Source organism: Salmo trutta, chromosome 26, assembly GCF_901001165.1.
Source record: "Salmo trutta chromosome 26, fSalTru1.1, whole genome shotgun sequence".
NCBI classification, from domain to species: domain Eukaryota; kingdom Metazoa; phylum Chordata; class Actinopteri; order Salmoniformes; family Salmonidae; genus Salmo; species Salmo trutta.
This window is the reverse complement of record NC_042982.1, coordinates 13,845,910-13,859,934: the sequence shown is the minus strand read 5'-3', so window position 1 is coordinate 13,859,934 and position 14,025 is coordinate 13,845,910. Positions and strand designations below refer to the sequence as shown.

The window sequence follows — 14,025 nt, the reverse complement described above, 5'->3', positions numbered from 1 at the left end:
TTCGTTCAGCAGTTGTCAAAGAGCACAATGGCATAGGTCTATACATATCTGCAGCCAAGGGGTCTGGATTTTAGGGCATATTGAGGTGTTCTTCTGCTTGTCCAGTAATTTGAACAAGTTCGCTTTTTTCTTAGATGGTTGGTCCTCAGTTCCCTCTCCATGGCATGACAATATTGGTGGTAACTGTGGACGGCAACGTGTGTCCCAAGTCTGTGTATGTAGTGCATGTCTTGTACCAATTATAATTCACGATTAAAGCCACAGTCAAATTTCAACTAATCAGTAACATTTAATTAATTTGTTTGATTGGTTCAACTGTTTTGCCATATCACAATAAAATAAAAACCAAGGACCAGGTATAGGCTCCATTGTTCATGTTTTTGTTGCCATAGGAAACTTTGTAAACAAATGTAATAGCTTCATGTTTTAATTGTTATTTCCTCTCACAGAATGTCTGAGCACTGCATGTGAAAATGTAATACATTGCTTTCTTTCACTGTTATATTTTTGTTGGTAGGCCCATGCTATGATGGTATCAGTGGAGGCTCCTCGGAGGAGGAAGGGGAGGACCATGCTCAGTGAATTTTATCAAAATATATATTTTTAAACATTTAAAAAGTCATCCTTTTTAGATAAACCTATCCTAAATATAATCATGTCACCAAATAATTTATTAAAACACACTATTTGCAAAGAAAGTCTACAGTAACCTCAACAGCACTCTGTAGGGTAGCGCCATGGTGTGGCCCGAGGACAGCTAGTTTCCGTCCTCCTCTGGGTACATTGACTTCCATTCAAAACCTAGGAGTCTCATGGTTCTAGCACTGCACTGTGGCAGGGTAGCCTAGTGGTTAGCGTGTTGGGCTAGTAACCGAAAGGTTGCAAGTTCGCACCCCCTAGCTGACAAGGTAGAAATCTGTCACTCTTCCCCTGAACAAGGCAGTTTGAAGTCATTGAAAATAAGAATTTGTTCTTAACTGACTTGCCTAGTTAAATAAAAAGTCATTGAAAATAAGAATTTGTTCTTAACTGACTTGCCTAGTTAAATAAAAATGTGGTGAGTATTTGACTCAATGAGAGTTGAACAAATTTCTTCTAAAATGGAGAGAGAGAGAGTCATTTTTTCACTTACTTAGCTAGCAAATGCAGCTAGTTAGTTTAGCCTACTGAAACACCCTGCTCAAACAGAGGGATGCTATGTTAGCTAGTTGGCTATGACTTTCCAACACAACACTGGAACTCTTCCAAGTCAAGCTAAGCTTTTGGTTTTACAATTGTATTTCCACCGGGGCTGCCGGTGTAATTGCTTACTGACTACACTGCATGATTGTAGCGGGTTTACTAACGATTAGCTATGCTGACTATGATGTTACTTTAGCTAATATGGTGGCAACGATGTAGGGTTCGGCTTGGAAAGGTTTTTTCGCCTGGTCCCAGGTGTGTTGTGCATTGAAGTACATAAGCGAAGGGAAGAGGTGAGAGGAGGAGAGCGCATGGATGCGAGGAGGAATACAAAGTGGCTGCTATGAAAGTGAACTGTGTTTACGCATGATCAGGGGTATATTCATTCCGCCGATTCTGCTGAAACTTTTCTTAAACGGAAGCAAACTGAACAAAATGGGTATAAGCATACCTGAATTTGTCCAATAGAAACTCTTGTTTGCAATTGTTGGACTAATGATTACACCCTATATCAGCTAGATGCAGGAAAGAGTGTGCAAGGCGGTATTGAATGTCATGTCTGTCCATGTGTCACTGTCTTTCACCTCAAATTTGTCTCTCGACCTGTGTGCATCTGCGTTGTAAACTGTCATTCATAGGCTAGATTGTAGCAACCGCATGATGGGTATAGGGAAAATTCTAGTATCATGTATTAGACTAAACCTATTGCTGTTACATTGAACTGGAGGAATGGAATATGAATGACAGTCATCCAATATGCTTTAATAGAAATAAGGCCATGCTCATGAAAAAAAAATTGTCCTCCCTCATCTTAAATGGCACTGACCACCACTGGTTGGTATGCATATGTCTTACAGTGAGAGAAAAACATAATCAGGTGAATCTGAGTGTGTACTGGTCTACTCTCCTCTCTAACATTTTTAGATAAAAAAAAAAATCTGAATCTTGAATAAACTTAATTTTAACTTTACCCGTTGTCCTCTGATTTCGTCCTTCTGCTGGTGGAAATATGAGACAAAATATCCACAGGAAAGTATTATTAAACCAACTCAAAACACGGGTCTCTGTGTATCTATCACAATTTGTTTGCTCATCACCTAAGGGATGTGCACAAGACGCAAGTACATCCATGTGATGCATGCATACTAACCGAAGTCTTGCAGGTATTTACATGGTTTTGTGCATGTGCCAGGTGATAGAAATCTCAAAGGCAGTACCATCACTCTAAAAGGTCAGGTAAATAATACTGTCCTGTGGATATGTTTTTCTCAAATTTCTACCCGAATAAGGACCAACCGCACATACAAGTTCAAATGCAATTTTATTAAACATTCTGGCTTGAAGGGAAACTTTCTACGTTTTTGCAGTGCTTTAATTCAGACTGTGTTTGCAGAAAGCTTGCCTGACAACTCAAACTGCATTTTTACGCTGCTCTATGTTCGTTTCAGAAGAAATAATGTCCGTGGACGTGGCATAGCGTTTGGGTTGCCAGGTAAGCAGAAAGCTGGTATCACAATCTGATTTATTAGGCAACTAAATGATGTACTTCTCAACAGATGTCTTGAAAGCTCTGGTCTGATAAGGCCCCTAATAACTAACACAGGGTCATATATTTGTTCACCCCCCCAGTAATGTGTACTGGTTGGGAAGGCAAGATGGCGGGTATGCTCGAATGGTTGTCGGACTTGGAGATGGAGTCAGGGGAACCCATTGAGGTCGGTAAGAAGACGGGCAGGGAAAAAACATGAAAACATTTTCATTTCTGCCATCCAGAGGGAGCGTGCGCTCCACACCACGTGACTGGGGAGAAGAACTGTGACTTGCGTTCCTCTCCAGAAAACAGGGTGCCATTGAAGGAGTGATAACTGGAGTGCAGTTAAGTGTTGAGGAGGGTCAACTGAAGTTGAAGATTCCTGGTGTCTGTAACGCTCACCGTTTGGTGTGGCCCAGATCTGGTGGAGAGCGTAGTCAAACAGAGTAGACACTGTCTGTACTACTGAGTTTTGATGCAGAGTTTTTACCAGATAAATTCAAGTTAGGATGTGTCAGTTATACCGGGAGAGCTTTTGTCCCGAACCCATTACAGTGTTTTAGGTTTCAAGCTTATGGTCATGTGGCAGCAGTGTGTAGGAGAGAGATTCCTAGATATGAGAAGGGTGCAGGAGGACATAAGACAAAGGAATATGTAGTATCGGTGGAAAAGGTTGTGTGTGTGTATGTGTGTCAACTTTTAGGGGTACCCATGGTGCTGGAGATCAGAGGTGTCTGTTGAGAGAAAGGCAGGTTGAGGTTGCCAGGATCAGAGTAGTGCAGGTGTCATTTTCTGAGGCACTGAAGAGAGTAGTAGAGGAAGATGGGTCCACTCTTACGGAAAAAGATTGCAGTTAGAGTGCAATATAACTGCAGTATGCTGCCAGTACCGTGTCCAAAAGAACACCGTTTTTTTTTACTGCAGTAATTTTGCAGTGTAACTGCAGTTAGAGTGCACTATAACTGCAGTACACTGCAGTTATTCTGCAATTACTTTGTCCAAAATACCACAGTCGACTGCAGTTACTGCACTTATACTGCAGTTTCAAAACTGCAATCTTTTTTGGTAAGGGCAGGGTGAGGAATCCTAAGAGGATCCTTGTGAGTAGGACGAGGTCAATAGAGAGTGATAGGAATAACATGTGCTTCAGTAAGGTTGTTGTTTTGGCGTTCATAGCCATGGTTGTCAACTGTACCGCAGGAATGGAATGGAAATCACAGAGGATAGATGTTGTGGTGGCAGCTGTAGAGAAGCACTTGGGCGTACAAGATTTTACTGCAGAAGAGTTACAGGGTGTTTTGAACGACAGTGTCCCATACTCCCAGTCTGCTGACCTGGTGCAGGATCAGATAGGACCAAAGTAATTGAATAGTGATTAGGTTTTAATGGGTGTAGGGTTAGTTGGTAGGGGATTTTTTTCACAAAGTTTAATGAATTCATACTACAGAATAGTAGGCTGATACACAGCCAATACGTTAGGTGGCGGCATGCGCCTTTAACATTTGTTTGCGGACCGCCATAATACCAAAGAAGAAGACAACGTCATCATCCAGCGTCCGTTCAAATCAGCGATAGCGGTACTCTCCCCGAATCTAAAAAGGGAAATATTAATCCCATTACTGTTAAACTAGACAAATAAACCAGTTTGAGATGATAGACATGATTGAGAAGGAGGAATCTATCATTAGCGAGGAAGAAGCGGCTCAGTATGACAGGCAGATCCGACTATGGGGTCTGGATGCACAAAAGAGGTAGCTATTAGCTAACGTTAGCGTCCATTGTCTCTGTAGGTAGATAACCTATTATTTGTCAGTACTAAATACAAATGCATTAAATGTAAAATTTGAACTATGCACACACTTGGCCATGATATACAGTCTTTACAATGTTTCTTAATCCATTCCTGGGGTGCACAATTTGCTTTGGCCCAGCGCTAACACAGCTGGTTCAACTCTCCAACTAACGTTAGCCAGCTAATCACCAAGACCTTGAATCAGATATGCTCGTACTGGGCTAAAACAAACATGCACTCCCTGATCCCACAGCAAGAATGGTTTGGAAAACACTGCAAATGTTGACGTTTACATAATTTATCAATCTGCACAAAGCATGCATGTTTTGTCTTGAAGGCTTTCCACCCCATAGTGTATGATGGAGCCACATAGCTAATAAAGGAGTTGGTAATCTGCTTCTGTTCCAGGCTGCGGGGGTCTCGTGTGCTCCTGGTGGGCCTCAGGGGCCTGGGGGCTGAGGTGGCCAAAAATCTAATCCTGGCTGGAGTGAAGGGGCTGACCCTGCTGGACCACGAACAGGTACAGACCACAATACACAAAGTAGGGGTGGTGTTACAGAGTTAGGTCAGAGGTAACCTAAAGTAACAGGTGTAAAACACCTGAAACTAGATCCAATACATACTGGTCTTGACAAGAAGGGGAAAAAAACTGTTGGGGGAGGTTCTCTTTTGCACTGTCCAACCAATCCAGTAAATGTGTAGGAGGAGTTAAGATGGAGTGTCACCTTGTTAACATCCAAAAGTGGAAGTCGCGTCAAAGGCTCTTTCCATTCCCCCTGAAAACCGGACATCTGGTTGTTGGGGACTCGGCAGAGGCTAGGTGAGAGGGAACCTTCTGAAGTAGGCTAATGGTGGGATGAAACACTGAGAAAATTGCGGGAAAATAGAAATTAATTTTACAAACCACTAACTATTTCTGCTCTCTTTCTTCCCAGGTGACAGAGGAGTCATGCCGAGCCCAGTTTCTGATTCCAGTGACTGCTCAGGGCCAGAACCGAGCCCTGGCCTCCCTGGAGCGGGCCCAGTACCTCAACCCCATGGTGGAGGTGAAGGCAGACACAGACAGGGTGGAGACCAAACCAGACAAATTCTTCCTTCAATTTGAGGCAGTGAGTACAGTAGTGCAGGGCTGGCCTATTGTCAAGATTCCTTTTATTAATTATTTTCTGTTACCCTAAATGGCCACTAGATGGTGCATTTACACCATACGTCTTACTACATGTTGCTCTGGGCAGCAGACCAATGCCAGTATAGCACCTGTTTTGCACAGATTCTTTTCTTTTCTTCTGCAGATTTAAGGTGGGGTTTTAAAAAAAATATTTTTGGTATTTTTTTCTCCCCAATTTCGTGGTATACAATTGGTAGTAGTTACAGTCTTGTCTCATCACTGCAACTCCCGTACGGACTCGGGAGAGGCGAAGGTCGAGAGCCATGCGTCCTCCGAAACACAACCCAACCAAGCCGCACTGCTTCTTGACACGATGCCCATCCAACCCAGAAGCCAGCCGCATCAATGTGTCTGAGGAAACACCGTACACCTGGCGACCTGGTCAGCGTGCACTGCGCCCGGCCCGCCACAGGAGTCGCTAGTGCGCGATGAGACAAGGATATCCCTGCCGGCCTAACCAGGACGATGCTGGGCCAATTGTGCGCCGCCCCGTGGGCCTCCCGGTCGCGGCCGGCTGCGACAGAGCCTGGACTCGAACCCAGAATCTCTAGTGGCACAGCTAGCACTGTGATGCAGTGTCTTAGACCACTGCTCCACTCAGGAGGCCAATTTAAGCTGTTTTTGACTGATGATGAGTTCCATTGCATGTAGTTGCACTTTGTTCACAAAAGGAATCTTTCTTTGTAGGACTTAGTGACAAGTGCTCCCGAGCAGCGCAGCGGTCTAAGGTACTGCATCTCAGTGCCTTAGTTCGATTCCAGGCTGTATGACAACAAGCTGTAATTAGGAGTCCCATGGGGCGGCACACAATTGTCCCAGCGTTGTCCGGGTTAGGGTTTGCCCAGGGCTAGGCCGTCATTGTAAATAAGAATTTGTTCTTAAGTGACTTGCCTAGTTAAATAAAATAGTGTTTTTCATTGGCTATCCCTGTTAAGTTCACGATTTTGGCAATTAAGCTCTTCATCTACTTCCCCAGAGTCAGAGGAACTCATGGATACCATTTTTATTTCATCCAATATGAAGGAAGTTCTAGGTAGTTTTGTGAGCCAATGCTAACTAGCGTTAGCGCAATGACTGGACGTCTATGGTATCTACTCTATTACATGCTAGCAGTTACCATAGACTTCCAGTCATTGCGCTTACTCTAGTTAGCAACTTCCTTCAAACTGCACTCAGACATACAAATGGTATCCACAAGTTCATCTGACTCTGGGGAAGTAGATAACGGGGTTTATGATGCATGTACATATTATTTACAAATTGACGGAGGGAGGGAATTGACAGGTGCCAGTAGGGGGAAAAAAATAACATAAAAAAATAAAGACACTCGAGCTTGGAGATAAATACGTTTATCTAACTTATGTCTGTACAGCTAGCAAGTAGAAATGTAGCTTTTGTGTGGCGTTTGGTTCCAGACACATTGAAAAGCAAGCTCTCTGATGTGCTCTGCTCTCAATCATGTAGTGGTGGGGTTTTGAAGAGACTCCTCATCAGATACTCAGGGATTTTCAAAGCGCAAACAAGCAGCTTCCTCAGTCTGTCTGTGGTGGAGAAACGGCGGAAGCGTCCCGGGGGGAGTGCTAATGGAAGTTCAGGAGGAGGGGGAGACGAAATGGGCTGTGCTGTACACTGCTAGCCTTTTTTATCTGCTAGCTATGGATATGTCTTGTCTGTGTGGTGCAGCACTGGGAAACTGGAACTGGTTTAAATTTGCTGGAATGTATGACAAGGGGCTGCTCTTTTTAGTCACCATGTTTTGGGATTGATATGTCTGGATTATAGCCTTCATTCCGAGAGAGTTTGTAGGTGTTTTTGTCTTTTTAGAGATCATTTGAGGCAACAATTCACACCCACAACAAACAAATGTACTTGTTTACTTCGCTCAGAACACTGGTATACTCTGCTTATTCTCACTCATGTACTCTCATTGAGTCTGTCATAACCACTCATTCTCTGCATGTCTATCACTTCACTTTTCCCTTCACCTCCTACTAGACCCATTCTCCGTTAGGCTCCATTGTACAGATAAGCTAAATACCCCCCCTTTCTTCACTTCCTTTTCACTCCCTCGCCTCTCAAACAATCCAGCTCAGTGTCCCTCTTCACAAAGCCCTTGCCGGAGGCCATCGAGAGGAGGCGTCCAAGCTGCACACCTCCTTCAAAAGGAGGGAGGCTCTGTGGACAGACATACAGACAGGCTGGCCAGGCTGTTAAAAATCCCTGTTCCTGCCAGTACCAGCAATCCCAGTTCCCTCTGCCAATCCCGTCTAATGAACTGCAGCAGTAGCCCAACATGTCCAGCCAGGGTCTCCCTCAGTGTCTGGCGCCACAACAGAGGGCTTGCCTTTTTTGTCGCTGGCAACTAAAGCCAATAGGACTTCTATAATAGTCTGTAAGGGTCTCCCTTCCCTCATAAGACCTTCTTCATATGAAGTTGAGGTGTGTGGTTCAAGGAAGATCTCCGGTCCATTTTCCAGGCATCAAGCATGCTCCCAGCTTTGATGATTAGTCTATCAGTCTTCATTAGCTTAAGGGCAAAGCAATTAAAAACAACTTCAACCATGCAGTAACACGTCAATCAGCTGCCCTTGGTAAAACACTGGTGCGTATAGTGAACTCAATGCTGGCACCTCCCAACATTGTGGTACTTTGTGTTCCGGGAGGGACCAGCGTGTACATTGCAGGGATGCCGCAGACAGATGCCCGTCAGCTGCCAGACAGCCCCTTATCTCTAGCCGAGTGTGGAGTGTGCTGGGTTTGGTCTGGAGGATAAGATGGACCCAGCCCACGGGTCAGTTTTTTTATTAAGGCCAATCTTCTGTTCCCCACCCTGTTCAGATAGAACACACTGGCCAAACTTGAACATGTTTTGTGTCAAAAAGGACGGGGTGTCTGTTGTAGAAGCTGGTATGTGTGATGTTCAAGGGGGGTAACTAAAGGAGTAGTAAGGATTGCTATGGTCGAATCTATCCAAAAGGTGTGCGTGCGCGTAAATCCAGAGTTAGGCCTACTTGTTGATCATCAAGTACTTTGTCATCAGTCCCTGTAAGGTCTCTCAATGAACATTTACACTACATATACAAAATGTGTGGACACCCCTTCAAAATTTTGGATTCGGCTATTTCAGCCACATGTATAAAATCGAGCACACAGACATGCAATCTCCATAGACAAACATTGGCAGTAGATTGGCCTTACTGAAGAGCTCAGTGACTTTAAACGTGGCACCGTCATAGGATGGCACCTTTCTAACAAGTTAGTTCGTCAAATTTCTGCCATGCTAGAGTTGCCCGGGTTAACTGTAAGTGCTGTTATTGTGAAGTGGAAACGTCTAGGAGCAACAACGGCTCAGCCACGAAGTGGTAGGCCACACAAGCTCACAGAACGAGACCGCCGAGTGCTGAAGCCTTTAGCCCTTAAAAATTGTTTGTCCTCGTTTGCAATTCTCGGAGTTCCAAACTCCCTCTGGAAGCAACGTCCGCACAAGAACTGTTTGTCGGGAGCTTCATGAAATGGGTTTCCTTGATCGAGCAGCTAAGATCACCATGCGCGATGCCAAGTGTCGGCTGGAGTGGTGTAAAGCTCGCCACCATTGAACTCTGGAGCAGTGGAAACGCGTTCTCTGGAGTGATAAATCACGTTTCACCATCTGGCAGTCCAACGGATGAATCTGGGTTTGGCGGATGCCGAGAGAACTCTACCTGCCCCAATGCATAGTGCCAACTGTAAAGTTTGGAATAGGAATAATGGTCTGGGGCTGTTTTTCATGGTACGGGCTAGGCCCCTTAGTTCCAGTGAAGGGAAATCTTAATGCTACAGCATACAATGACATTCTAGACGATTCTGTGCTTCCAAATTTGTGGCCCTTTCCTGTTTCAGCATGACATTGCCCCCGTGCACAAAGCAAGGTCCACACAGCAATGGTTTATCGAGATCGGTGCCAATGAACTGGCCTGCAGATAGCCCTGACCTCAACCCCATCAAACACCTTTGGAATTAATTGAAACGCAGACTTCGAGCCAAGCCTAAGCACCAAACATCAGTGCCCGACCTCACTAATGATCTTGTGGCTGAGTGGAAGCAAGTCCCCGCAGCAATGTTCCAACATCTCGTAGAAATCCTTCCCAGAAGAGTGGAGGCTGTTCTAGCAGCAAAGGGGGGACCAACTCCATATTAATGCCCATGATTTTGGAATGAGACGTTCAATGAGCAGGTGTCCACATACTTTTGGTCATGTGGTTTAGTGAGCACCGTGGGAGTTGTAGTTTTAGCTGCTCTCTCTGACTTTGTCCTCCCCTCCCTTGTTCCTCTCAGGTGTGTCTGACAGGCTGCTCGAGGGATCTGATGGTGCGCGTGGACCAACTCTGTGCCCAGCACAACATCAAGGTCTTCTGTGGCGATGTCTTTGGTTACCACGGATACATGTTCTCCGACCTTGGCCAGGAGCACAACTACGTTGAGTGAGTGTTGTGTGTGATTGTCGAGTGTCTGTTTAATTTACTTGTCTTGATTAATCCTCAGTTATACTTATGCTCATCTGTCCCTTGTTTTGATGCCCCCGTCCAGGGAGAAGCCCAAAGTAGTCAAGCCCAAAACAGACGAGTCCAATGATGGACCCGAGGCCAAGAAACCAAAGGTTGACCCCAATGAGACCACCATGATCAAAAAGGTGAGCGTTGTATAAAAATAGCTCAATTTGTGTTTTATCAATGTAATGAATGTAATCCTCCTCCACATCTAATGACTGCATGTTCCTTGCCCTTTGGCGCTCTCTCTATCCCAACTGAGCAGACGGCCAGCTTCTGCTCTTTGAAAGTGGCTCTGGAAGTGGATTGGACCAATGAGAAGGCCAAGATCAGCCTGAAGCGCACCCCCGTGGACTACTTCCTGCTACACGGTACCTGCGCCTCAATAATTCCACAAAGCCATTGGATATAAATATCTATTTGATAAAAGAGAGTTAGATCACTAACTGGCTGCCATCACGTCTTTTTTCTTTTGCCATAAGGAACAGTGAAGCTATAGGTTGATGCCCTCTACACGTGAGCGCCTGCAGCTCCAATGATATCGCCCATGACCCCCTTCCTGTTTTGGTTGTTGTAGTATTGCACCCTGTTCCTTCTAGTCTGATGTGGTCCCTTTATTAGCCTTCAGCTGGCTTCATAGACCATCTTAACATGGCTCTGTTTCCATCACAGGCTCTCCATGGCCAGTCGTGTGTGACTTTAGAACACAGACACAAACCGCTAGGCACCACCCACCCACCCACGACACCACACTACCCCCGCAAGGCTGCCAACTCTATCCTCCCCCTGTTGTTTGGCTAATATTAATATAACAGCCGGAAAGGAAAGAAGCTGTTCATTTGTTTGTTTTTGTCATTTTCAGAGGTGTCCTACAGCATTTGGGTTTCTATAATTAGGTCTAGACGTTGTGGTATCTCTCAACTGAGCTGTTCTTGAGGAAGTGTTGCTTCCTCTGTTACAGGCTGCGTTACAGTTCCTCTGTGTCCCAGGGGTGGGTGGGGGGGTTAGCCTACTGTATGAAACCATAACACCTCCGCAGGAATGGAAGGCAGCGCAGGCGTGGGGGGCACAGGACGGTTTCCCCTCAACTTTGATTTAGTTTTGTCATTTGAATGTGTTGTTTTTGCTTCATCCCTGTTTTGAATCTGATCAAGAATGTTCCAGACTACTCATTTAAGACGATGTTTACTGGTCTACTTTGCACAGATGTCTTTGTACGCTTACATATTGTGTTAGTCCGTGCCAGGTCTTGAGATAATTCTGTGATGTTGGTGATTGATGTTGGGTTTTCTGTGTGCGCTCGCGTGCGTGTGTGCGAGCGAGGTGTCAGTCTGGTGGAAATAGCCGTGGGCGCACTGGGCCCCGTGATGTGATTGATGGACAGCTAAAAAGAGGATGTTATGACACCTGTTTTAACGCTGAGTGGGCGAGGAGAGCTGCCAGCCTTAAGGGGGGGTTTAGAGCTTAAAACGTCTCAGTGGTAATGGTACGTCCATCTCTCGTTTATTATTTGCCTTTTAGTAATATTCAGACTCCAAACCACATCCTCCTCATTTTGACACATCTGCCCACGGTCTCGCACAGAATGGGTGTAGTGCTAGTGGTGCGTGCTGACAGGACAAGGACAAGAGTCATAGATGTCTGATCACGGCCTTGTCAAACTGATCAAAAACTGCTATTTTTCACAGGATGATCAGTATTTAATTGGAAGTTTGTTTGCACGTTTTTTTCTGTGAGTGGAAGTGAAGCTAGCCAGTGTCATTCCAGCAAGTGATAGAATGACAACCCCACTGACATTTCCTTAGTAACATATTCTGTGTTGGGTGGAAAACGTAGCTCAGTATATGTAGCAACTTAACCCATCCAATCAGAGCTTCTTCAGTGTCTTCTATGGTTTCCTGCACTTCTCCAACCCTCGTCCTGTTGTTCACACTCTCTCTGTGTTCCTCGCTTCTCTCCCACAGTACTGCTGAAGTTCCGTACAGACAAAGGTCGCGACCCCCACCCAGAAAGCTTTGAGGCAGACGCCACGCTCCTGAGACAGATCAGGGATGATGTCCTGGAGACCATGGGGCTGAGTAGCGAGCTGCTGCCTCACGACTTCGTCAGGTGACCGGCTCAATTCAACTCAGATTTCACCACATCACTTGACAGCCATTCACATATTTAGTTGGACTCTTAGTGATATGTTTGTAGGGGACTGTTCTATCTGCCAGTGATGGTAGTTATTAGATATCAAAGATATTCTGTGACTGACTGCTCCACTCTGAGCTATTTCAGATTTTCAGAGTTAAGACAATTGTTAATTCATCCTTATGAACTCCAGAGTTTGTGTATTTCTGTTTGACAGTCACGTTGTTGTTTTGTGTTGTCATCAGCTACTGCTTCTCTGAGATGGCCCCAGTGTGTGCTGTGGTGGGAGGAGTGCTGGGACAGGAGGTTGTCAAGGTTGGTTGTCAAGTTTATGTATTATATATATTTTTTTGTTCATTGACTTTCCATTTAGATGCTGTAACTTTAAATCATTCATACTCTACTGTCTATTCTGGCTCTAAACTAGTGTGAAAAACCACACATCAGACTGTCTGCACCACATTTACTGTTGTGAAGCTTTCACTGGGCAGAAAGATAACATGTTATATTTTGGGGAGGCAGAAAGCTAACCACTTGACAGCAGGCCGCTCCACTTGATTCTGGGTCCAATCCAGAAATACCCACTGATATGTTTCAGTCCTGTGGGGCTTTTGGGGAGATGTAGGGGACCAGTGCGCCTCTTTGGTGTGGCTGTTTTGGATATGACCTGGTTATTGGAAAATAAGGCAGGTGTCACAGTCCTACCTGTGTTTGAGAGTTGAGGAAGCCAGGTAACGTCAGTCAGTACAGACAACCCGCTCAGCGGGATTATGGCACTGCGCTAGGCTGTCTGATGTAATGATGAAACCGGATAAAACTGCCTGCAACCGGCAGACATCGCACTGGGTGAAGTCAAGCGATCACCGATCACACAGCGGACCCCATGCTCACGCAGTGGAGCGGACACTAGAGTACACCCCATGTATCCAACGCAGGGAAAGCTGCTGAAGCTCCCACAGCAAAGCTATTGTGGGTTTAGTTTGAGAGATGGTGAGGTAGTGTGTGTGTGGTTGGTATTAACGTCACTGTGTGTTTCTACAGGCTCTTTCCCAGAGAGACGCACCACACAAGAACTTTTTCTTCTTTGACGGTATGAAGGGCAGCGGGGTAGTGGACTACTTTGGCCCAAAGTGATCGACCATATTCCCACCAAAGAAGGGAGAGGTGTGTGTGCATCGGACAATGAGGCCTACACTCACATACGCAGTAACAGTTTTGAGTTTAGTTATTATTTTTTTCCAGTCAGACTATTTATCAATGTGTAACCATTCACCTCAGCTGAAAGTTCAAGTGTTTCAATAGGCGAAAAGGATTTGTCATTGTACATATTCTCTTTTTCATATCTACGCACACAACACCCCTACTAGATGTTTTTTTGCCGCATACCGTTTGGAATTTCATTTTTTTTGTTGGCTGTTAAACCATCCATTTGTTTGAAGCACACAGTTTTTACATTTTGTAATAAAAATATTGTGAACCAAATTAGTCTGAGGGGTTATTTGGAAATTCTAAGTAGTGACAGTGTTGGAAAAAAGTACCCAATTGTCATGCTTGGTCCCATGTGGCTCAGTTGGTAGAGCATGGTGTTTGCAACGCCAGGGTTGTGTGTTCGATTCCCACGGGGGACCAGTACGGAAAGTAAGAAAAAGAAAATGTATGCATTCACTACTGTAAGTCGCTCTGGATAAGAGCG

At 45.1% G+C, this 14,025-nt stretch overlaps 1 protein-coding gene across 2 annotated transcripts; it reads left to right on the top strand.

The window, feature by feature from the left end:
- The first annotated feature begins 13 nt into the window (after window positions 1–13).
- sae1 (SUMO1 activating enzyme subunit 1) lies at window positions 14–13,814 on the top strand. 2 transcript variants are annotated; one of them, XM_029714869.1, is made up of 9 exons: window positions 14–214; window positions 4,914–5,025; window positions 5,441–5,614; window positions 9,988–10,133; window positions 10,240–10,342; window positions 10,465–10,570; window positions 12,164–12,308; window positions 12,578–12,647; window positions 13,374–13,814. In XM_029714869.1, exons 1-9 carry the CDS (start codon window positions 135–137, stop codon window positions 13,464–13,466), a joined length of 1,029 nt encoding a protein of 342 aa, XP_029570729.1. In that variant the 5' UTR covers window positions 14–134; the 3' UTR covers window positions 13,467–13,814. The 2 variants fall into 2 exon arrangements, with proteins under 2 accessions (XP_029570729.1, XP_029570728.1); XM_029714868.1 differs by lacking the exon at window positions 14–214 and adding an exon at window positions 4,237–4,464.
- Window positions 13,815–14,025: the final 211 nt, after the last annotated feature.